At 37.5% G+C, this 26,293-nt stretch overlaps 1 protein-coding gene across 1 annotated transcript in view; it reads right to left on the reverse strand.

Annotated features, from left to right (window-relative positions):
• Positions 1–26,293, reverse strand: part of LOC125226809 (nephrin) — a 790,592-nt gene that overhangs the window by 252,486 nt on the left and 511,813 nt on the right. The window contains exons 5-6 of the mRNA XM_048130914.1: positions 17,461–17,664; positions 16,504–16,664 (exon numbers count right to left, since the gene is read on the reverse strand). Coding sequence (XP_047986871.1) covers positions 16,504–16,664; positions 17,461–17,664 — 365 coding nt within the window. The remainder of the gene's footprint in view (positions 1–16,503; positions 16,665–17,460; positions 17,665–26,293) is intronic.

Consider the following 26,293-nt stretch of genomic DNA (forward strand, 5'->3'; position numbering starts at 1 on the left):
AATTCATATAGGAACTAAGAAACCGTGCTGAGTTCTATTTTTAATTAATCAAATTTTATTTAAATAAAAAGGAAAATTATTATATTTAACATTCACCGATGTCGATTCAACAAACAATGTATTTTGTTCAAATACAAATGAACCACGATAAAACTACAGTTGATTTGTTACACCTACATTATTGCAATCTTGTACGGTTTACATTATCCAAAAGTCAATAGGTATCGATGAAATTGCTGACAGCGCATAAAATGCCGTAATCTTAGGAATATTTCTATTGAACGAACAAAAACTCACAATATCAGACCCTCAAGAAACAATACCTTCGATACCATTAATACGAGCCTTCCTAAGTGGCTATAATGATACGTGAACAAGGAAAATATTATGTGGAATAAAATCATAATGCCTTCACGCGCCGGCTGGTATTATAGCTATCTGTAAGAGTTTGGTACAAAACGACCACGTATCTAATATCGGATCTTATGGAAACACTCGGGGAAAAAGTTGGCGGGCTTCGGTAGGGCTGCGAAGTGTGAGGGTAGCTGAGCGGGTAGCGAGATTCTTAGAAAACATTAGTATTTAGGCAGCATGTACAGAACATTAACCTATCGGGGCGTGTATCTGTGCAGTCAGAATTCAATAATTATACTCGTAACTTTCGTTTAATTAGGGTTCAATACCTACGGTGATGTGAATATCAGTTATTCAGGCAAGTGTTTGGTTGAAAGGTATCCTTGCAAATTTAATAACTATGTTGTATTAGTATCATGCTATTTCTGGCGAGTCAAATTAATCAATGTTGTTCAGAAATTAGCTTAAAGGTGATTTACCTAATGCTCAAGCACATGAAAGACAGTGCGCATGTAAAGTATTTTCTGATATTTCTGTATGTACCTACCTACTAGAAATTTATGGAAAAGATCGTGTATATAAGCCACCAAAAAATATTTCTAGAATGTAAGAATACCCGTCACAGGGTGAATAAATTTGATAAAATCAGTTTTAAATTGAACCTTACTTGAAAAGAAAAAAAAAAACAAATGAGCTCAGTGGGTCTTCTGAAATCGCTAGTTTCACGGCCACAATCTTACCCAAGCTCTGGCCTAAACCAACAGCGGGCTGCGATCAGAGGCAACTAGATTACCGCGAGCCGTCAATTAGCGCGCATTCAGCCACGCTCAATGCTCAATACTCAACACTGAGTGCTCAATGCTCAGTGCTCATTTATCACAAACATGGGGGCGTCCATTAATCGCGTCATACTGCATAGGGGGGGAGGGGGTCATGAAAAAATCACCAAATATCACCATGGGGGGTGGGGGGGTTAGGAACATATCACGTGTATTTTTTTTGTTACACTAACGTAAAGAAAAAAACATTTCTGAGCTATTTTTATATCAACTTTTACAGTAAGAACTTGCGTTGTGCAGTGCAAAGAGAACAGAATAGAAATATAATATAATTTATTCGTGAACACAGTCAAGATTAATTAGTTAATTACACATTACAACACAAACAGAAAGGAATGAAGTGCCACGAAATGGCCTCATCTCAGCGTGTTGCTGGTGACTTCCAGCGCTGATCTTCCGATGAGACCATCAAGTGAGAAAAAAAGAGCTGTGTGCAGTCGGTTATTTTTAATTCTCAAAGATTTTTTTAGTTTGCTAAGAGTGTTTAATTTTTCTTATTTGCCAACAGTGGCCCTGAAGCTTAAGTAGTTTCATGTGCTCTGCCTACCCCTTTATTGGATACAGGCGTGATTGTATGTATGTACGTATAAGGGCCATTTTTTTCAATGTTGTCCACCCCACTTTTTTTGTAACATGGGTATTTTTTACGCGATTCATATTCAGAATCGCGAGGTCTTTTTGATCGTAATAGGAGAAAAAACCGGCCAAGAGCGTGTCGGGCCACGCTCAGTGTAGGGTTCCGTAGTTTTACGTATTTTTCTCAAAAACTACTGAACCTATTAAGTTCAAAATAATTTTCCTAGAAAGTCTTTATAAAGTTCTACTTTTGTGACTTTTTTCATATTTTGTAAACATATGGTTCAAAAGTTAGAGGGGGTTGTGTCCCCCACATTTTTTTCCTTTAGGAGCGATTATTTCCGAAAATATTAATATTATCAAAAAACGATTGTAGTAAACCCTTATTCATTTTTAAATACCTATCCAACAATATATCACACGTTGGGATTGGAATGAAAAAAAAATCAGTCCCCACTTTACATGTAGGGGGGGGGGGGTACCCTAACAAAACATTTTTTTCAACTTTTTATTTTACCACTTTGTCGGCGTGATTGACATACATATTGGTACCAAATTTCAGCTTTCTAGTGCTAACGGTCACTGAGATTATCCGCGGACGGACGGACGGACGGACAGATAGACATGGCGAAACTATAAGCTACCATCCACACTCATAAGACGCATGTCTTGCGGCGCGTAACGGACGTCTCCACCACGCCGCCTGAATGTAATTCAAAAAACGTCTCCTCAGTACATTTTGTATAGGAAGGACGTAAGTCACGTAAGACGCGCCCCCAGGCGGCGGGGCGCGGACGTCCGTTCCGCACCTCAGGACATGCGTCTCTTAAGTGTGGCCTGTCCCTAAGGGTTCCTAGTTGACTACGGAACCCTAAAAATGTCCCAAGATTTCCTTTTTTAGGGTTCCGTAGTCAACTAGGAACCCTTATAGTTTCGCCATGTCTGTCTGTCCGTCCGTCCGTCCGTCCGTCCGTCCGTCCGCGGTTAATCTCAGTAACCGTTAGCACTAGAAAGGTGAAATTTGGTACCAATATGTATATCAATCACGCCGACAAAGTGCAAAAATAAAAATTGGAAAAAAATGTTTTATTAGGGTACCCCCCCTACACGTAAAGTGGGGGCTGATTTTTTTTTTCATTTCAACCCCAACGTGTGATATGTTGTTAGATAGGTATTTAAAAATGAATAAGGGTTTTCTAAGATCGTTTTTTGATAATATTAATATTTTCGGAAATAATAGCTTCTAAAGGAAAAAAAAGTGCGTCCCCCCCTCTAACTTTTGAACCGTATGTTTAAAATATATGAAAAAAATTACAAAAGTAGAACTTTATAAATACTTTCTAGGAAAATAGTTTTGAACTTGATAGGTTCAGTAGTTTTTGAGAAAAATACTGAAAGCTACGGAACCCTACACTGAGCGTGGCCCGACACGCTCTTGGCCGGTTTTTTTTTTAGACCTTCCAGTCCGTTACCGCCATACAAAATGTATGAAAAAATGGTAACGGAATAGAGAAAAACCTTGGGACACTTTTTACTCCTATTAGGATTGAAAGAGCTCGCGATTCTGAGTGAAAAGCAGATAAAAAATTCCAAATAAAAAAAAAAGTGGGGCCCAATTAACGCTCTTTCATTTGATATGTTACACGCTAAAAGACTATTTCAAAAAACTTTGATTTCTAATTTTTACTTTTACTCCCCAAAAGTGGCCCCTATAGTTGTTTTTTATTTTATTTAAATTACATGCCCGTCTTTGGTTCACAAGTTTACATATGTGTGCCAAACAAGTTAATTGGTTCAGTTGTTTCGGTTCAGTGGTTTCCTTTTTGAGGTACGGAACCTTAAAAATGAGGGGCCAAAGGTTTAATTCTCATAGAAAATTTTAATTTCGCGCCAAGATTTGGTTGATTCGTGGGTTGGAAAAAAGTCTACTTAAGTTGCCAAAAAATTACACGTCATATTGGCCAGGGGGGGGAGGGGGTCCTGAAAATATCACCAAAGATCACCATGGGGGAGGGGGGGGTCTAAAATAAGCCAAAAACGTATGACGCGATTAATGGACGCCCCCTAACAAACAAGCTCATATTTTACTTATATTGGGGATTTGTATATCACTGGAGGATTGGGGAATGGAATTGACTATTTCAAGGTTTCATGTCAGTGTTCAATAGGTATGGGTTGTTTAAAAGGAACTTACATGCATAATATAAGTCACGACGGACATGAAATGTTGACCAACATTGAAATAAACTGATAGTCCTAACAAATGTCAGCTTATTCTTACAAATAAATGTTCATAACTTAATAATAAGTTGTTTATTTTGAAATTGTGATGTAATTAATATTCATTCATCATCATTTTCTCTTTTTATGTTCGCGTGTGCGGTGACACGAATGTATACATCTTTTTATTTTTGTTCTATAGCTACCTGTGAGTTCCTGTAATTGGCTCTTTGTTTTTTATGTTTGTTGTATTATCTGTGTAAATAGCTGTTGGTACTCCTTAAATAAATAATAAATAAGTAATGTCTACGCTACTGATAGACATAGACATAGACATAGACATAGACATAGACATAGACATAGACATAGACATAGACATAGACATCATTTATTGGTAATAACATATGTATTACAGGTCATGTAGAAGCTTTTCTTGATAAGCCAACATTTTAATTTATTCTTAAAAATGAACTAAGAGTTTCAGATTTTACGATATATGCTGACAGCTTGTTGTAAACTACCGGACCAGAAACATTTATAGTTATACCGGTTTTTTTAATTTTATGTGAAACTGTTTTTAACAAGTGCGCATTTCGGGTGACTCATGCAGATCCATCGCCTCGCTTGCCGTACAGCGATAGGTTCTCCCTAGCAAACACAGCTATTGGAAAAATTAATAAAGATGGTAGTGTTAATATTTTTGCAACGTTTGAAATGAGATTGTGGTTAAATGTAGACTATGGATGTCGAATACTAGCATAGCGTCAAACTCTCATACTTTTACATTAATCTATTTTTGAAACAGGGTCACGGTTTCTAAACCTGTCCTCAATGATTGTCGTACATACATACAATCACGCCTGTGTCCCATAAAGGGGTAGGCAGAACACATGAAACTACTAAAGCTTCAGTGCCACTCTTGGCAAATAAGGGGTTGAAAGAAAACGAAACTGTGGCATTGCAGTGACAGGTTGCCAGCCTCTCGCCTACGCCACAATTTAACCCATTTAATTGCCGTACATGTCACATAATTTGTGTTAGTAATTGTTTCTCCTAATAATTTGTGTTATAAATTGACGTGATTGCTTTTCTTACGGCGGCAAAACTACGGTGTGAACTACCATATGTCGAAAAAAAACTTTAATTATACTTGAGGCGCGCGATCAAATGAAAACTTAACTGACATAAGTAATTTTTTTTTCAGTACAGCTGATGGTGTTTTTTTTACGCACTAGTGCGAGAAGTGGTTCATTATCAGTCTGCGCGCGAACGCGGTCTCGATCGGGCGTGTGCGCATAATGCACTAGCTGTGTTATAAAATGTCGTCTTCAAAGACTGTGAAATGTGCCAGTTGCAACATTGTGATTTCGGAGCTGTTAACTTTTATTCAAAATAAATATCATGTCATGGATATGGAGAGTATGATGCGTATCTGTGCATCTGCTTTCAAGGAAGAGGAAGTGGTGCTAGCGAAGTCTCTGTTGTTTGATGTTATCAAGAAGAAGATGATCTGTCGTCGAAAAGATGATAGAATACAGCGAGACCTTGAGGACATAATTTGCGTGTTCCAGGAAACGGACCCAGAATTGCTCCCAGTCTTCGTTGCTAGAGAATTAAATAAGTTGCCCCCGGTAACTTTTGACCATGTCGACGTAACGGCTTTACTAAAGGACATTATACGATTGAAATCAGATGTTGTGGAAATAAAGAGTTTGTATGCAACAAACAAAAAAGTGGAAGAGCTGGAAGCTAAATGTTTCGATTATAATGACAAGTATACGTCATTTCTCAAAGGGCAGATGAATATAAATACGAGGAGAGGGGCGTGTAAATGGTCTAATATGTTAGATAGCGGCCCGATGGGTTTTGTAAATCATAGTCAAAGTGAAAGTAATAATTCTGAAATGTCCGTTAGTTTTTGCAACAAAGACAATGAATCCAATATTTTAGCTACCGAGCCGGCAGAGCCAATCACACAGCATTTGCCCTCCTTGTCATGCGAGCAACAGGAGGAGAAGCGATCTCCGTCACACTCGTTAGGCGAGAAACCGGTCGCCGCTGTCAAGTCACCGGCCACGTCAGAGAGTAAACAACACTCAACTGTCCGAGCAGGTCATAAGATGCAAAATCCCACGACAGACAACAATTCAATATTTTCCGAAGTGACAGTCTCTACAAATAACTCAAAAAATAACGTCGAGAATTTGCCAACGGCAAACAACACATTATCTTTTGCTGAAATGGCAGGAAGTGAAAAACCCTGGAAATCACCAAAAGTGGACGAAGAGTGGAAAATGGCACAAAGAAAGAGATTACGAAATAGGATTATTGGCTGCGAAGGAACGCAAGTTGAAAACATGAAGTTTAAAGCGGCCAACGTGCGAGTACCATTGTTTGTGTCAAATGTTCACAACGATGTAGTGATTAACGACGTGATAGATTATATTTTTGAGAAGACTAACGAAAAGGTGTTGATGTTTAAAATAAAAACACGTAAACCAAGAGACTACCAGTCATACAAAATGTTTGTATCAAATGCTAAACTCGACACCTTCATGGATAACTCGCTGTGGCCGGAAGGTGTTACAGTTAGACGCTTTCTGGATTTTAAAGCGAAACAGGATAAACTGCAGAGCGAGAAGCGAGAAGGTGCGACTTAGTTTTTAACGTGTCATTTATAATCATTATGGATCTGTCAGTTACAAATCAAGCCAAAAATAATAATATACTTATAAGTTACAACTGTAAAAACATTAAACGTAGTGCAGGTTGTGTGCGGTCATTATGTAAAACAGCTGATGTGATAGCACTACAGGAAACTTGGCTGATGCCGCATGACCTAGCGTTTCTTGGCAGCATTGACACAGACTTTAACTATACGGGTAAATCAGCAATAGATATGACGTCGGGTATCATTCGCGGTCGTCCTCATGGTGGTGTGGCGTTACTATGGCGTAGTAGTGTACTCCGGAACGTATCAGTGATTAAGTGCTGTAGTGATCGAATCTGTGCGATAAGAGCGGTAACGGCGGGTCTGAGTGAAATCTTAATAATGTGTGTGTATATGCCTACAGACCAGTGGGACAACTTGCCTTTGTTTACACAATGTTTGGGCGAATTGTATGCGTTAGTACAGGACAGTGGTATTGAATCTGTGTATATACTGGGTGACTTAAATGCGCATCCCACAGCGCCCTTCGGAGTGGAGCTACTCAATTTTTGTAGTGAAAATGAATGGGTCTGTGCAGACCTTATGAAATTAGGTATCTCGTCCGATACTTATACTTATGTAAGCGAAGCGCACGGCTGTGAGAGATGGCTCGACCACTGTATAGTGAGTAAATCAGCCTGTAAGACTATTAAAAATATTGAAATATTGTATGACATATATTGGTCGGACCATTTCCCATTGAGAGTTGAGTGTGATTTGGGTCATATTAAAAGTAAAATACAGATAAGCACTGACAGTTGTAATAATGGGGTTATTTGGGGACAAAGAAGCCCCGCGGAAATAGAAACTTATACAAGTATATGTAATAATAAACTAAAATTAATAGATTTTCCATCTGAGTTTCAATTGTGTGCCGATAAATTTTGTAAAAATGACTCACATAAGAATAATATAGAAATATATTACAAAAATATTATTAATTGTCTAAGACAGGCATCTATTGAGGCATGTACTAAGAAACCTGTAAGTGGAGTGAATAGAAACAGGTGTCTGCGGGGCTGGAATAGGCATGTGTCGGCTGCGCATAAGCAGGCTAGATTAGATTTTCGCACATATATCTTACATAATAAACCTAGGAGCGGCCCCATTTATGAGGCTATGTGCCATAGTAGAAGAATTTTTAAATCTAGACTTAAGTTTTGTCAAGCCAATCAGGAACAAATTGACATGGATATTCTTGCCTCGCAGCATGCGTCTAAGCAGTTCAGTAAGTTTTGGAAAAGCACAAAAAAGTTAAATGGTAAGATATCTTTGCCGGTTAATGTTGAAGGTATTTCTGATCCTGTAAATATTGCTAATATGTTTGGGCAGTGTTTTAAAGTAGACTCACCCCTAAATTCATGTGCTATGTTTAATCCAGTAGACACTACAATGACTCCTGTCTTTGAAATAACTCCTACCATGGTGGGTAGCGCTATTAAGGGCATGAAAAGGGGTAAGTCTCCTGGACATGATGGGCTAAGTATAGAACATCTGCAACACGCAGGTCCGCATTTGAATAGAGTATTGGCTATGTTTTTCACCTTTTGTTTACGCCACTCATACTTACCCTGCGACCTTATGAAAACTGTTGTGATACCGCTGATAAAAGACTCGACAGGGGACATTTCAGATAAAGCGAACTATCGCCCCATCTCGCTTGCTACAGTTGTTGCGAAAGTGTTAGATAAAATACTGGATGTGCATCTTAGTCAACATATAAACCTGTGTGATGCACAGTTTGGATTTCAGGAAGGTTTAGGTACTGAGAGTGCCATTCTAACACTGAAGCATACTGTTGATTACTATATCAAGAGAAAATCGCCAATATACGCATGCTTCCTAGACTTGTCCAAAGCATTTGATCTTGTGTCCTACGATCTGCTTTGGGACAAGTTGGGGGCTACGGGCGTAGCACCTGAGGTGGTCAGTCTCTTTTCATATTGGTACAGTAATCAAAAAAACAAGGTTAGGTGGGCAAATGTCTATTCTGACGAGTTTTCACTCAGCTGTGGGGTCAGACAGGGCGGTTTGACATCTCCAAGATTATTTAACTTGTATATTGATCAGCTGATTGGCGAGCTGAGTAGCACATATATCGGTTGCCGGCTAGATAATATAAGTGTTAATAATATAAGCTATGCGGACGATATGGTGCTGCTGAGTCCGTCGTTCTATGGATTGCAACAACTAATAAAAATATGTGAAAGGTATGCGGTTACACATGGCTTAAGGTATAATGTCAAAAAAAGTGAGTTCATGATTTTCAAAGGTAAAAACAAGTTGCCCCTGTACATTCCACCACTTCTTCTAAACAATATGCCTCTAAAGAGGGTATCAGAATTTAAATATCTGGGCCATGTACTAACCGAGGACCTTAAAGATGACAGGGATATAGAACGTGAGCGAAGGTCACTGTCCGTTCGTGGCAATATGCTGGCCCATAGATTTACTCGTTGTAGTGTTCCTGTAAAGCTTACTCTTTTAGAGCCTATTGCCAAAGCTTCTACTCGTGTGGTCTATGGGTCGGTTTTACGCAGCGGGCGTACAGTGCACTTAGAGTGCAGTATAATAATGCATTCAGGGCATTGTTGAGGCTCCCTCGCCATTGTAGCGCGTCGGGCATGTTTGCGGACGCCGCTGTCGATGATTTTTATGCGATAATGCGCAAAAAGTCGGCGTCCGTAATAAGACGTGTGCGAGAGAGCGGCAACAGCATCCTGCGGATGATAGCAGACAGGCTGGACTCGCCCGTCCTTGGCCGGTTCGTGGATCTGCACGTGAGGGATCCGTGAAAGTATTGTTTATTGTTTGTGTTGTGTTAATATTTTATTTTATTTGTACTAAATTAGTCTAACATAGTTATTAAGTTTTAGAGCTACTAACCATATTATGGAACCTGTCTTCTGAAATAAATGATTTTTTTTTTTTTTTTTTTTTTTTTTTTTTTTTATTATATGTCAGGTCGAAACTTCGAAGGTCCATCTGTACTGAAAAACGTCCTAACTCGTGTCGATTTAAAACACTCCCTTCGGTCGTGTTTTAATTTATCGCCACTCGTTTCCAACTTCCTTTTTTTCGCACTTGTATCGAAATGTACTAATTTCAGTACAGATGGTGTTTTTTTACGCACTAGTGCGAGAAGTGGTTCAATATATGCCAGGTCAAAACTTCGGAGGCTCATCTGTACTGAAAAACGTCGTACGATACACGTGCGAAAAGGAATTTCGTAACTCGTGTCGATTTAAATGATGATGCTGACTACGGCGGCCTAGGCCAGGGCTGGGGCGCGGCGTTTCGTTTTCTATATTAGTAATCACGTGATCACCGATCAGCCGTCATTAAAATGACGTATCGGATACCTCAGCTCAGTCCGGTGTAGTGTGACTGTGAGTCATCAAATTTAATTGCACTCATTGGTATGAAATGATGATATAGTACATTACGATACAAGTGCGTAAAAAGGAAGTTCGAAACGAGTGGCGATAAATTAAAACACAACCGAAGGGAGTGTCCCTTCGGTTGTGTTTTAATTTATCGCCACTCGTTTCAAACTTAGGTTACGCACTTGTATCGTAATGTACTAATATTAAAGGAAAATAAACAACCTAGACATTTGACTCGAAGAGAGAGGTTTTAAGAATTTTAGTTGAACATACCAACAGAAATTCACAGCAAAAGTGGTTTTGCTGGTAGTTTTTACTAACAATTTAAATGATTAGCTAATTATGTACCAGAAAATAATTATTAGTTAAATTATTAAACCCATTTTTCCGTAGTCAACTAGGAACCCTTATATAGTTTCGCCACGTCTGTCTGTCCGTCCGTCCGTCCGTCCGTCCGTCCGTCCGTCCGTCCGTCCGTCCGTCCGTCCGTCCGCCGATAATCTCAGAAACCGTTAGCACTAGAAAGCTGAAATTTGGTACCAATATGTATATCAATCACGCCAACAAAGTGCAAAAATAAAAAATGGAAAAAAATGTTTTATTAGGGTACCCCCCCTACATGTAAAGTGGGGGCTGATATTTTTTTTCATTCCAACCTCATCGTGTGATATATCGTTGGATAGGTATTTAAAAATGAATAAGGGTTTACTAAGACCGTTTTTTGATAATATTAATATTTTCGGAAATAATCGCTCCTAAAGGAAAAAAAAGTGCGTCCCCCCCCTCTAACTTTTGAACCATATGTTTAAAAAATATGAAAAAAATCACGAAAGTAGAACTTTATAAATACTTTCTAGGAAAATTATTTTGAACTTGATAGGTTTATTAGTTTTTGAGAAAAATACGGAAAACTACGGAACCCTACACTGAGCGTGGCCCGACACGCTCTTGGCCTGTTTTTTTAATTAATGGACTTTAGAACATTCGTTACAAAGAAAGAATCATATTTTGCGATTTTGGAATTCCATACCATACCTCAAATTGTTTCAAATTGAACGTTTCAAAAGTGACCAGGGGCCCATTTCTCGAAAGGTACAAGTCTTGTATTACAAGTGTGTTTCCATGGAAACCCATACGATTTGACAGTTCGCGCACTTGTAATACAAGGCTTGTACCTTTCGAGAAACGGGCCCCTAGGGTCCATTTCTCGAAGCTACAAGTTACAATTTACAAGTGGTTGTCAATGTTTAATATGACGAGTTGGAAAGAGACTTCCGCTTGTAACTTGTACCTTTCAGTTTTGAGAAATGGGCACCAGGAGCCCGTTTCTCGAAAGGTACAAGCCTTGTATTACAAGTGCGCGAACTGTCAAATCGTATGGGTTGTCATGGAAACACACTTGTAATACAAGGCTTGTATCTTTCGAGAAATGGGCCCCTGATAGTCAATCACTAGCTGATATTACCTTTTACCTGAATTTAGAATATCTGTACATAATTGGAAAAAACATATTATGTGGCTGTACATAACAATGTTTATGTATGGAACTGTACATAATTAAGCATTATGTACCAGTCACATAAATCACAAATTTAAATTAGAGCGATCATTATAATTTATTTAAGTAACGACCTCTAAATTATGTTTTTTTTTTCAACCATGGCATTAATTCGCGCCCATGTAATAGAAGGACAAAATTGTCCAATGCACTTGCGTGTAAATAGTTTTGACACATTTATTATTATAGGTGTTAACACATTACATACAAAACATAAGAAGTTGAAGGATAAATGTTCCAAAGACGTATATAATGTAGATTCTCGTTTTGTTAAAAAAATATTCTTAGGAAATAACTACTTACTAGAAATCTTACTAAATATTATTAACAGCTGCCTAACAGAGGGTATATTTCCACAATGTCTCAAAATAGGGAAAGTAATTCCACTTCATAAGAAAGGAGCAACAGAGGACCGTAACAATTATAGACCTGTTTGCATACTTCCAGCTGTGTCTAAAATATTAGAGTCTGTAATTAAAAATAAAATAACCGAGTATTTCGATAGTTACAGTTTGTTTAATTCGAACCAATATGGGTTCCAAAAGGAAAAATCAACAGGAATGGTGTTGCGGAAAGTTATAGATTTCGTGCTTTCAGCCTTGGACAGATCACAAAAATGCTGTAGTATTTTCTGTGATCTGTCTAAAGCGTTTGACTGTATCCGCCATGATGTTCTATTAATGAAATTGGATTACTATGGATTTAAACACCAAGAACTTAATTTGATAAAAAGCTACCTAAATAACAGAAGTCAAAAAGTAAATATCAATGGCACATCTTCAAAAGAAATAGTCGTAAATGTTGGTGTACCACAAGGATCTATCTTGGGCCCAATTTTATTTTTAATATATGTTAATGATTTACCGGAATGCATACCCAATTACGCTATGCTTACCCTATTTGCAGATGACACACATGTGGGCTTAAAAGAGACTAACCTAGACAAACTGGAACAGAATATCAAAAATATCATGAAAACGCTTGGAGAATGGTTCAATGCTAACGGAATCATTTTAAACTCTAACAAAACTACATTATTGACATACCATAATAAAAATATAATTGATAGTATAAATATTAGTGAGATAGGATTAGTAAACGTAACTAACACAATATTTTTAGGATATCATATTGACAATAAGTTAAGTCACTCATTTCACATTGACAAAATTTGTAACAAAATAGCTTCAGGAAATTATGCACTATTAAAACTAAGACCCTTAATCAATCGTAAAACACTTATATCGGCTTACTATGCTCTAGTTCACGCTCATCTAAATTATGCTGTAACTACTTGGGGCAACGCAGTTGGAATAAAAAGAATTCTTATATCTCAAAAACATTCAGTGAGAATTGTATACAATCTACGCAAAGGCACTTCCGTTAGAGAATTCTTTATAAAAAGTCGAATCATGACAGTAATTTCATTGTACATATTTAACTGCCTATTAGAAATCCACAAAAGTAAGAATGATTTTAAAACGCGAAAGGACATTCATACATATAACACACGAAATAAGTATAAGCTATGCGTTCCTGCAACAAAGTTAGTCAAAACATTTAAACAAGGTATCTCCTTAAAAGTTACTCTTTATAATTTACTGCCTGTAAACGTAATAAATTTAACATGTACGGAATTTAAAAATAAACTGAAACGTTTCTTTCAATGTAATCCGTTCTATTCAATCAATGAATTTACTGAGAAAATGAAAAATAATGTACATCTTATATGAATTAATATCTTTGTTTTATATAAGCTATTTTAAGACATTGCATGATTAGTTTTAGCAATGACCTGTAATTGACTTGCTAGATGTAACGTGTTTTGTTACTTGGCCAAATAAAGAAACTTGAAACTTGAAATTAATTGCGTTTAATATAATAACAGTAATGTATGAAACAGTTAAATTTATGAACACTAATTATAGGTTTTCTAGAAATCTTCTCTCAGACTAGCTTCCATTAGTGAAAGCCAATGCCTTCTAAGGACGTTGCTCTCTTGGATTCTACCTATTTTTAACTGACTTCTAGTACATACCCTCTTAAAAGAGTTTTATTTATTTTAAACAAATAAAGACGATTTTCTACTCCTGACCGAACTGTTATTTCGTTTGACAAGATCGTGCATAGATCTTTAAAACTCTGCATAACATATTTCAAGATACGTCTATTATGTATTCCCCAAAAAATTGTAGCAGTGTGCTTTTTGGGCTTCAACGTGCTGCATTAAATTGTTACCAACTTAACAACCCAAAAATATAGACAAATATTTTCTATTTTTTTATCTTCTAATCGAATGCATTACCTAGCTCGTAAGTTCTTACAAAAGAATAATTTTTGTGGTTACCACACAGACACATAGTTGCCACCAAAAAATATGTAGATGTAGTTTGACATTGGCGTAAATTGATTATTTTAATACTAGTTTGTACGTAAATATGTATAATTGTGTCGCTTAACTCGGGTAAATTCTCATGGGTTCTCGGGTTCATTCTGCTATAAGGTTTTGATTGTTTTTCAGATTATAATATATTTGTATACATAATCAACCTTAAAGCTGAATGGATTTACCCGAGTTTGAAGTTAAGCGACAGAAATATGATTAGCAGAATTGATGTCCGAAGGTTTACTACATCTAATGCATTACCTAGCACTTAAGTATTTACACAAGTTTAGTATTTGCGGTACGAGGAAGTATTGACAGGTTGAGCTTCAATTAGTGCCGAGATTGCACGCGGCCGGGAATTATCTCCGATTGATTAGAAGCTTACGCTCGACCTTTTCCTAATGCGATCCAACTAAACTTAATGTGGGTTTCTATGTCAAAAGGGTCCTTCGACTGCAGTAAGGACGTTTTCAGAAGGTATGGCTCTTAAGACGGGATATTTGTTCAATCGCGGTTTCGACGATAGCTGGTAGTATATTGTCACTTTAGAATTGATAGAACAGAGACGAGTGAACTTCGATTTGAAGCTTCAAAGAAGGTTCAAGTCCCGCCCAGTGTTTTTTTAATGTATTTCTTAGTTTAGTAGCGTAGTTTTCTGCTTGTATATAACAAAAAATAATTAAGGAGGTTTTAATCTGATATTCGTGCTTGCAGATGAAGCTTAAGGTGCCTTTTTGTATAGAACGTCACAAATTACGTTTCAGATTACACTTTTAATTCTCGTCTCTCTAATAATTCGTCGCTAACGCTTTGATGTTGAAGCGGATAGATTTAGAAAGTTAATGGCTATTTTAGCGCTTGCGCGGTGCGATTTTTTTACATTTTTAAGTTTTTTTTTTGGGTTAAAACGTTGAGTTTATGGGACCTATTTCCCGACGTCTATATAAGGTGGCTTACATGGCCAGTAGATACTTGCTCAGAGAAAAATCATCGTCAAAAAGCGGGGTCAGCTTTCTCACTAAACTGGCAAACTCACCGCTAGTTAGAGTTTTGTAAGTAATTCACTTTTAATGACTTTGCTTAAGTTACGCGTAGTTTACAAAGATTATTTACATCTACTGAATGAATCAAACCTTACACATACTCAAACAGTAGCAAATATCATTATTCTTATCAAAGCCCCAACCCACAATAACATCACCGCACCAAACTAATTAAGTGAATTGAATTCCCCAACAATGCATCTTCAGAGCATAATATGGTTTGAATACACACATTCAACCTAAGCAATGCCTGCATTGAATCTGGATCTCAATGCTACAATGCGACTGTAATAATAGTTGACATACGTAACTCCGCCATTAGTCGATTGGCTGGCCTCCGCGCGTTTGCAAAGCTTGTAGCCAACAGTACCCTACGTAGCGTATTGTAGTGGTTTCTCTAGCGCTTTCCTTCTACCCTCCGTAACGTATCAGATATATTATCTCCTTTTGATGTTCCGTATTGCTGCAACAGAGCCAGTTGTGTAACACTAGACTTATATTTAAAAATATTTTAAGCGGGTTACTTACGTGTTAAGTCGATTTAACTATATATGCGTCGCGCTCTCGACATGTAAAGGCGGGGTCGCTACTCTTGAGAAAGATCCTCGGAAATGGATCGAAACATGTCAAACGTTATATCGACTTAACACGTGAGTAACCCGCTTAAAATATTTTAAATATGTTTGAGTCTCACGGGAGTTTTATGCTACTTAGACTTATTGACCGGGATATAAACCAGGATTAACTTCGTGTTTTATGTCCAACTCCCTATATTTTGCAGTTACATACATCATGGTTACTGGACTGGTAACTGATGATGTGTAAATGTCAAAGTTGTATAGACACTAGACAGCGCGCTGCAACCTCATCCGTTCACGAAGATTCACTTTCAATATTTCCATTGGTCACGTTCACAATTTCATACTCATAATACAAATCTAGTGAAACTAACAGTGAATTGTTAAAGACTAGCCACGGTGCTTCAACGAATGTACTCTTGGCTACAAGACCAGAATGTTTATTGTGATGCTTGACAATTTAAAGATTCCTGGATCTACTCGCAATATTAAAAATATACGAGCTTTGTTAGGACGGGGAAAATGTTGGCTATTTCTGATATAACCTACATACACTAATACTCGTAATTGTAAAAGTAGTTCTGAGCTTAACTGTTGAAGACAAGTAGCTTACTGTTTTAAGTAATTTACACCAGTTCGTTTTTTTTATGTAATATCACGATTTTATGAAATAAAGTTGTTGTTGTTGTTGTACCCTAAGGCACCCCAGAAGTGCAAAAGGCCTTCACGAGCTCGCACCACGCTTTCCTATCTTCAGCGACCCTCGTGGCCTCGCTCGCGACCGTTCGTAGCTTATTCTCGATGGACCGCTTCCATGGGGCCTCATAGGCCTCTAAGTAATTCTAGGACTCACCGTGATCCGCTTAAGCAGCCGTTTTCCTTTGTGCCACGTAATGACCGCGGGCGGCCTTGACCCTGCGGACTCACATGACACCTCGTACCGCCGCTCGGCAGTCAAAGAGCCTCCTTCGCCTATTTCTGTAGGCCTCCGTATTTCTACTGTCAGTGGCCTCACTGTAACAATTAACATGGTTTTAATACTGAAATATTCACGATTTCTTCAAGCTCTAATTAAAGTAGTAGTAACTCTTTATTGTACAAAAACATATTAAAAGTAACATAGTACATTGAGATGTGAAGTACAAAGGCGAACTTAAAATAAGTTAAGTCTAACTAAATTACTTAGATTCAAAGCCTAAAACAATTTTGATTCTGTTAAAAATGGAGAATATAATTATTATTGTCACAAAGGGATTATTAGGGACTACGTATATCAGATTGGGATATCTGAAGAATATACAATTACGTTCTGGCGTATACCCTGCGGTATGCAAAATGTAATGTAGGTTGACTAGATGCTAACGCTCTGAAGACGCTAGAGTGGGATCTCTCTTCTCAATCTATCAGTCATGTTCTTTCATTCAGTCAATTGGTACTGTTAATGGAAAATAATTTATATGACTATGTCCAACTTACGGAACATATAAGACTAGCTACACATGACGTGGCGGAACTAATTGCAAATGTAGGTGACGCACCGCAACGCCGCCGGCCGAATGAGGTGGTTTTCAATGACACCACTCCTGTTCTATTCATGAAAGACATAAGTTCAAAAAAGTAGTCAACTTACAGAACATATCCAGGACTAAATACAGCTCCCGTGGTGGAACTAATTGTGAGTTAGCCCGCTTGGCAAAAAAACACAGCGGCATAGTCGGCGCGTCGTATCGCCGGCCACACGAGGCGGTTTTCAATGACGTCACTCCTGTTCTATTCAAGTAAAATATAATTTCAAACGTGGCCAACTTACAGAACATATCCAGGACTAAAGACACCTCCCGTGGTGGAACTAATTGTGAGTTCGCAGCTTGGCAAGTGAACACAGCGGCATAGTCGGCGCGCCGTATCGCCGGCCACATGAGGCGGTTCTCGATGACGTCACCGGTGTTCTGCTCGTATTCGGCGTCTACTAGCACGCCGTTGACCAGCCATCGGACTGTCGGTTCTGGTCGCCCTGTGGAAGAAATAACAGGGCTCAGTACGGATGAAGTAGAACATTATCCAAGCTAAACCGTAAGACACATTTTAGATATTAAAAACACTGTAGACCTGAGTAAGACACATTTTTGATAAAACACGGTCGACTGATATTTATTCATCAGCTATTGGTCAGCAGTTCTCGAAAAGTTTGTACAAAAATTAAGGAAAAAGTTAAAATTTGTTTTTTTTTTATTCCTTTCAACCACGGTTTCAATCGTAAATTTTACTCAAAAATATAGAAATCTATTAGCACCAACTTGCCAGAAACAATAAAATTCTTGGTATGTATTGCATAGGTATATCTTTATATTCGACACAGAAAGTGACATAAATACTTAGCGTGTTCTAAAGTGTGCTCTTTCTAAAAGTAAATCCATTTAATATTCCGACCAACACGAATAAGTGACAAGTACAATAATGCTTTACAACTTATTTTCCTACAGAAAAAAAGCTTACTAAAATAAAGCCAACGATTAAAGTAGTAGCGTGTCATTAGCATGGACTTGATTAATATCTGACGAACATGCCTAGCTCACGTTACCGGCACACGAGTCTAATGAATCAAATGGCTCATTTCGTGAAGCGAGTCAAAAAAAAAAACAGAAACTGGGTACTTAGCCAATTTTACACACTCTCCATTAGAGCATAAAATACTAGAGAGAGACGCATCGCAGATGTTAGATCATTTAGCATGTGTGCGTGTGTTCAGTTATGACACGACTCGCTCGTTGTTCGCATGTAGACAATACATGCAAATATAATAGAATAGAATAGAATAGAATAGAATAGAATAGAATAGAATAGAATAGAATAGAATAGAATAGAATAGAATAGAATAGAATAGAATAGAATAGAATAGAATAGAATAGAATAGAATAGAATAGAATAGAATAGAATAGAATAGAATAGAATAGAATAGAATAGAATAGAATAGAATAGAATAGAATAGAATAGAATAGAATAGAATAGAATAGAATAGAATAGAATAGAATAGAATAGAATAGAATAGAATAGAATAGAATAGAATAGAATAGAATAGAATAGAATAGAATAGAATAGAATAGAATAGAATAGAATAGAATAGAATAGAATAGAATAGAATAGAATAGAATAGAATAGAATAGAATAGAATAGAATAGAATAGAATAGAATAGAATAGAATAGAATAGAATAGAATAGAATAGAATAGAATAGAATAGAATAGAATAGAATAGAATAGAATAGAATAGAATAGAATAGAATAGAATAGAATAGAATAGAATAGAATAGAATAGAATAGAATAGAATAGAATAGAATAGAATAGAATAGAATAGAATAGAATAGAATAGAATAGAATAGAATAGAATAGAATAGAATAGAATAGAATAGAATAGAATAGAATAGAATAGAATAGAATAGAATAGAATAGAATAGAATAGAATAGAATAGAATAGAATAGAATAGAATAGAATAGAATAGAATAGAATAGAATAGAATAGAATAGAATAGAATAGAATAGAATAGAACAAATAGAATAGAACAGAACAGAACAGAACAGCACAGAACAGAACAGAACAGAACAGAACAGAACAGAATAGAATAGAATAGAGAATATAATAAAATAAACATTTATTCGTGAACACAGGCAAGACAAAATACACATAATAACAACAAGACAAAAAGTAATAAAGTGCCACGAAATGATGCACGCGTAGTTGCTAGTTGCATAATAGGAGCGTCCATCTACAAGTGCGTCATCAACCTCCTTGCGTTATCCCGGCATACGGCTCATGAGATCCAACTAATCCCAAGATTTGACGTAGGCGCTAGTTTTACAAAAGCGACTGCCACTTGACCTTTCAACCCTACCTACCTACCTGACCTTTCAACCCTACCTGATTCCAGTACTGGAATCAGGTAGGGTTTGTACTGGAATCAGTTACTTGCGACAGGCGTATTCAATTTAAATAGCCCGGCATGTCCAATGTCCCAACTGCACTCTCGCTCTTCTGTAGTGGCACGACAGAGCCAGGCTGCGTTATGATAGTTCCGACTGTTCATTTCATTCATGAATTTTACACAGAGTTTTTATGAAACGTTTTCGGGAAAAGTTGGTTGTCGTTTCGAGTATTTGTAAGTTATTCCTTCTCGGAATCAGGTAGGTACCAACTGATTTAATTTTAAAAGTGTTTCGGATCGATGTAGGGAACAAATCATACTATTTTATTAAATATTTTTTGATTTGTTTTTTTTTTTTAAGTAGTAACACTACTATTAGTGTATAGTGTTTCGGATGCCAATACCGGACATTTCTATGAAATTACATTTGGTGGGATTTAGATTGAAATATTTTTTGGAAATTGAAAGTAAGTATTTAGTGAATTTTGAGCATGATTTGCATTTTACGGAACTTTAATATCCATACTAATATTATAAATGGGAAAGCGTGTGTGTCTTTTTGTTTGTCCGTCTTTCACGGCAAAACGGAGCGACGAATTGACGTGATTTTTTAAGTGGAGATAGTTGAAGGGGTGGAGAGTGACATGTCATAGGCTACTTTTTGTCTCTTTCTAACGCGAGCAAAGCCGCGGGCAAAACCTGGTAGTAGTAGTAGTAGTTTTTTTAGATAATTATATTCTCGTCTTATAATCAACAACACCTTTATTTCCATTATGTACAAATAAGACTTTCTTGGAAGGAAAACGGGCTCTCCGTTTCCAATGCGCTATTATTTTTTTATTTTTTTTTAATATTATAGTACATTCTTACACAGATTGACTGAGTCCCACGGTAAGCTCAAGAAGGCTTGTGTTGTGGGTACTCACTGAGTACTACTCAGACAACGATATATATAATATACAAATACTTATATACATAGAAAACATCCATGACTCAGGAACAAATATCTGTGCTCATCACACAAATAAATGCCCTTACCAGGATTCGAACCCGGGACCGCGGCGTAGCAGGCAGGGTCGTTACCGACTGCGCCAGACCGGTCGTCGATGCGCTATGATTCGAAGGAAAGTAGGATTCGGAGAATCTTCGTAGTGTATCAAAGTTTGCATTTGAGAAATTCCATGAAATTACGTAGTTTTCGACAAAGCTCTAGTTGAATGCCTCAATTTGTGTATTCAGTCTATTATTGTAATAAATTTCTATACATTTCTGGAAGAGATCCCTTAAACGGATAAGCTCGCCTTTGTATATAACCGTTATAATTATTGACTGTATTTCATATAATTTGTTCTCTGCAATAAAGTGTTTACTACTACTACTACAATTCAAATGATCAAATACATAGTAACAGAACAGGCCTGCATTTGTATAATTTCGTTCAAATATTTCAATGATTCGTTTCACAGTAAATTTCACTAGACTAACCGGGGCATTAGACCGTACTTATTTTAGTGAGCTTGACAAAAAACAGCTCGGAAATAACGATTTACATCTCGGTTAATATTCGTTTTGTTCATTTTTAAACAAAACAAAATCAACGAAACTAAGTACATAATTATATTTCCTCATTTTGGTTTTCAATGACTCTGGGAATATTGGACTTATTTTTTGTACAACTAGCCAAATTTAACCTATTACTACTACTAAACAGAGTAGTAGTAATAGGATTTTTAGAGATTAAAAAAAATCGTAAGGTTTTGGTTAGTTACAATTTACAAAATTTTGGTTGATATCAAACAAATACAAAGCCAAGCGCATCTGTCACTGTGGGACCTGTTTTTTCATTTCCTTATTTGGTCAAGTAAATTTTTGATTTCCTTTTAACTGGTTTTGATTCATTTCCCCTCCCAAAATTATTTGGAACTTTTATTATGTAATAAAAGGTTCCATGTAAAATTGGGTAACTCACGTCAAATTCTCGAAGGTCGCTCGACCTGTTTCGCTCCGTAACGAGGATCATTTTCATTGAACACGCACGATACCGATACCCCTAGCTGGAAGACGGTATTACGTACTACGCCGGTAGTCCGTGTGGATGAGCCCTTAGCGAATGACGTAGTGAGTGTAGTGTGCAACGTGCAACCCAACAAATGACAATTATGCCGAAAGTGAGGGTAGTTTCGCACCGCCCCTGCCGCCACCGGCCCCCGCGCCGAGCCAACGTTCGCAGGGAGCTGCAGCCCGCAGTTTGCGTCGGGATACCATCGGCATCGCGCGTGCTCAATGAAAATGCGCCTCGTTACGGAGAGAAACATCTCAAGCGACCTTCGACAATTTTACGTGCGTTACCCGATTTTACATGTTTAATATACTGTCAGTGTCTCACGGTAGTTTTATTATTAAAAAGGTTCCAAATTCAAAACAAATTCTTCCAAGTCCTTTACTATACCACTCAAACATGTTTTGCATAACCGTATTGTACGTAAAACAATAAGCCGTCGATATTTGTCGCCCGCAGGCTCCTTTCGGACCTTTGTTTGCTTGTTTGTAAACCGCTATGTGCTTTTGTTAAGCCGGGATCGAACGCTAAAGCGTCCTTAGTTCTGCTCCGAGCAAATTGAATTAGTTCTCGTAGTCCTGAGGCAGTGGGTTCGGGGATCTAATTCCAAATGTCAATGGGTTTAATTTGGATTTGTGTTGACAGTACTGTAACAAGTGGTACCTGCGTGACGTGGCCGTTTAATTATATCTCAATTTGCGAGTGGAAATAACTTGGGAGCGAAGCAACTTGATTTATTATTTTGTGGGAAACTTTGGATGTTATTTCGTCGAACGGTAACTATTGGAGTGGAGGAAGTAGTGGAAAATAGTGAAGTTATAAGAGTTATCCGTGAAACTAAATACTATCATATTTATTCATACATTATTTACGTATATAAATAAATAAATAAATATTGGGGACACCTTACACAGATCAACTTAGCCCCAAACTAAGCATAACTTGTACTATGGGTGCGAAGCGACGATATACATACTTAAATAGATAAATACATACGTATATCCATAGAAAACATCCATGACTCGGGAACAAATATCTGTGCTCATCACACAAATAAATGCCCTCACCGGGATTCGAACCCAGGACCGCGGCTTAGCAGGAAGGGTCACTACCGACTGAGCCAGACCGATCGTCAACTATAACAACTATGATGTCCATGTCGTATATTTTAATAATAGTCATGCTTATTTACTGCACTGAGTGACATTCAGTTCCATCTTGTGTATATGATATGACTTAAAACCAGGGAACAAATCAAATTATTTTATTTTTTGATTTGTTCTTTTTCAAGTAGTCAAATTACTATAATATAAATCATAAATTGAATATCATGAAATATCATACACGAAAGAAAAAAACGACAAGGCCCACTGGTGGCCGAGCCGGGAATCGAACCCGGGTATTCAGCTTACGCGTCTAAGTCTAGTGGTAATGACGTTAACCGCGTAAGCTGAAGACCAGGATTTGATTCCCGGCTCAGCCACCAGTGCATGTGCCTTGTCGTTTTTTCTTTCGTGTATTGGCCCCTGTACACACATGGCCAACGGTTCCACCAAACCCCTTGGCCAAGCGTGTAGAGGGCTACTTGGCCGTAAGTTGGCAGTTGGCGCTTGCGCTTGCCGGCCAACCGATTGGTGTCGGTTTTTTGTCCACACATCAAAGGATCTTGGCGCCAATGGCCAACTGCGTTTACACGTTGGCGCTTCATTCAGTTGGTCGTCAGCCGTCAGAGAGGACGGTAGTAAAATATTTACGAAAATAATAAGTTTATCTATGTCAATAATAGTGTAGATTTTAGGAAATAAAATAACCTTGCAAATGTTTAATGTATTTCCTAAAAAAGATAAATGTTCTTATCATAATATTCAAAAAATTGTTAATATTTCAAATAATTTAATTTTACTACGGGGTTATTATTTTTTAATCAAATTTTTCTGTCAACGTCTATGATCTAGAATTTCCTAGACTTTTCCATTCCACGTCCATCTTTCATGAAGAGCCAATGCCAAGTGATTGGTTCGCCAATGTGTAAACAGCGGCTCTTATCTTGGCCAAGGGGTTTCACAAAGGGTTGGTGGAACCGTTGGCCATATGTGTACAGCGGCCATATGATATCTATTTCAATTTGTAGATAACTTATTATGGCCCCTGTACACACATGGCCAACGGTTCCACCAAACCCCTTGGCCAAGCGTGTAGAGGGCTACTTGGCCGTAAGTTGGCAGTTGGCGCTTGCGCTTGCCGGCCAACCGATTGGTGTCGGTTTTTTGTCCACACATCAAAGGATCTTGGCGCCAATGGCCAACTGCGTTTACACGTTGGCGCTTCATTCAGTTGGTCGTCAGCCGTCAGAGAGGACGGTAGTGAAATATTTACGAAAATAATAAGTTTATCTATGTCAATAATAGTGTAGATTTTAGGAAATAAAATAACCTTGCAAATGTTTAATGTATTTCCTAAAAAAGATAAATGTTCTTATCATAATATTCAAAAAATTGTTAATATTTCAAATAATTTTATTTTACTACGGGGTTATTATTTTTTAATCAAATTTTTCTGTCAACGTCTATGATCTAGAATTTCCTAGACTTTTCCATTCCACGTCCATCTTTCATGAAGAGCCAATGCCAAGTGATTGGTTCGCCAATGTGTAAACAGCGGCTCTTATCTTGGCCAAGGGGTTTCACAAAGGGTTGGAACCGTTGGCCATATGTGTACAGCGGCCATTAGACTTCTTACAGGAACCAAGATTTTCTAAACACACTTCTTTGCTTATATGCTACTAGCGACCCGCCCCGGCTTCGCACGGGTACTATACTGCCCTGCTAAGCCGAGTGGCGCTATCTCAAAACCAAATGATTTTGAAAATGGTACTGTCAGTTATAGATACTTAAGTATAAGTTAGCTATGGATTTTCGTTTGAGATAGTGCTTTTCGGCTTAGGAGGGCAGTATACCTACATGTAAACCTTCCTCTAGAATCACTCTATCTATAAAAAAAAAAACCGCATCAAAATCCGTCGCGTAGTTTTAAAGATTTAAGCATAGGGACATAGGGACAGAGAAAGCGACTTTGTTTTATACTATGTAGTGATTAGGAGACCCGTTTAGATATTATTGCTCACGTGTGTGTAGGTTTAACTGATCGCGACTTTACACGTAGTTGCGAGTTTGATGTAAGCAAAGCGCAGTAATCAATACGATTGTAATGTAATTTTGATACGTTGATTTCGAGCTTGACACGATTCGCGAACCTAATTTATTCGGAGCAGCGTTCGTGAATTAGGTCAGGTTTATTGTATTACGATGAAACGTAGGTACTAGATACAGTCACCGTCATAAATATGTGATGGTTTCTATACCTTGTCACATTAACGTCTTGTTTGAAATGTCATACGAAATTTTCAAGCGATTAAAAGCGACAAGGTATAGAAATCATCACTTGTTTATGCCGGTGACTGTACTAGGTATGTGGCATGCCAAACATGATAATGTGTACTAAAAATCTGTCCAAAGCAAACCAGACTGTATGGCTCTATGATCTTACGTGATTAGTCAAGTGTAGATAGTTGAAAGGGTGGAGAGTAACATATGCTACTTTTTGTCTCTTTCTGACCCCTCCATTTGCCTAGAAGGGGGATGGGGAAATTTGTATGGAGCAAATAAATGCTCCATACAAATTTCCCCATTTAAACTTTATTGCACAGTAAAAATATACAGTTACAAAAGGCGGACTTAATGCTACATGGCATTCTGTACCAGTCAACCTTTAGGCCAAACAGAGAAGACCAAAAAAAAGGTGCGGGATATGTAAAGAACACTAAAGACTTGATTTTATTGGACTACGTTATAAAAAAAAAATAGGGAGCATTCCGTAATTTTCGAATTTAACACGAGGGCAGCCGCGGGAAAAAGCTAAAATTTAATAAAATCCCGTTTAAGTTTCCATAAAACCTTGCATGAAAGGCTAGTAGGCATATTTTGTGTATTTTAGACACTGACAAAAGACTTGATTCTGATAAGATTTCTTATAAGAAGCTGAACCACAAATTCAACAATGTTAGATTAGCCAAAAAGCAAAACGCCAATAACCATCTGATCTCGAAAAGTCTTCAACGAGCGTTCTCAAATTGTTCGCTAAATGAAAACTGGGAGTCACCGTTCCGGGTATTGTCTTGGCCTTTGGCATAGACTACTTTTTAGATACAGCATTTTGAACCATACAGATTTTCTAAACAAATTGGAAACACTAGACTATATTTAACTTAATACAAGTTAGCAGAATTTCCCATTTATTTGTCGTAAGCTTCTGTAGCCAGCGATGCGTTGTGTCAAGCAATTTATACAATAAACACTCATTCCGCTATTGTGTAGGTCAGATAAGAAAAGCCAAAAGTAAACCCGGCTTGCGGAAGTTGCGGGGCTAGCACCCTAGTGTGATATATCTTATCATGTCAGTACATCCCTTTCATACTACCAGAACACTAAGTAGTGTGCTAGGCCCGCTAGACAACTAATTAAATTAAATAAATAACAACACTGGAAATTCCGAAGATGAAGAAAAAAACGCCGTCTAAAGCATGCTTGTTAGGGGACGATTATTACAGAAACTAAGGCTATTAAGAAGACTTGGAGCGAATTGAAGCACGAAGCTCAAGAGATCCAG

The sequence above is a fragment of the Leguminivora glycinivorella genome, chromosome 6 (assembly GCF_023078275.1).
Source record: "Leguminivora glycinivorella isolate SPB_JAAS2020 chromosome 6, LegGlyc_1.1, whole genome shotgun sequence".
In the NCBI taxonomy this organism is placed as follows: Eukaryota; Metazoa; Arthropoda; class Insecta; order Lepidoptera; family Tortricidae; genus Leguminivora; species Leguminivora glycinivorella.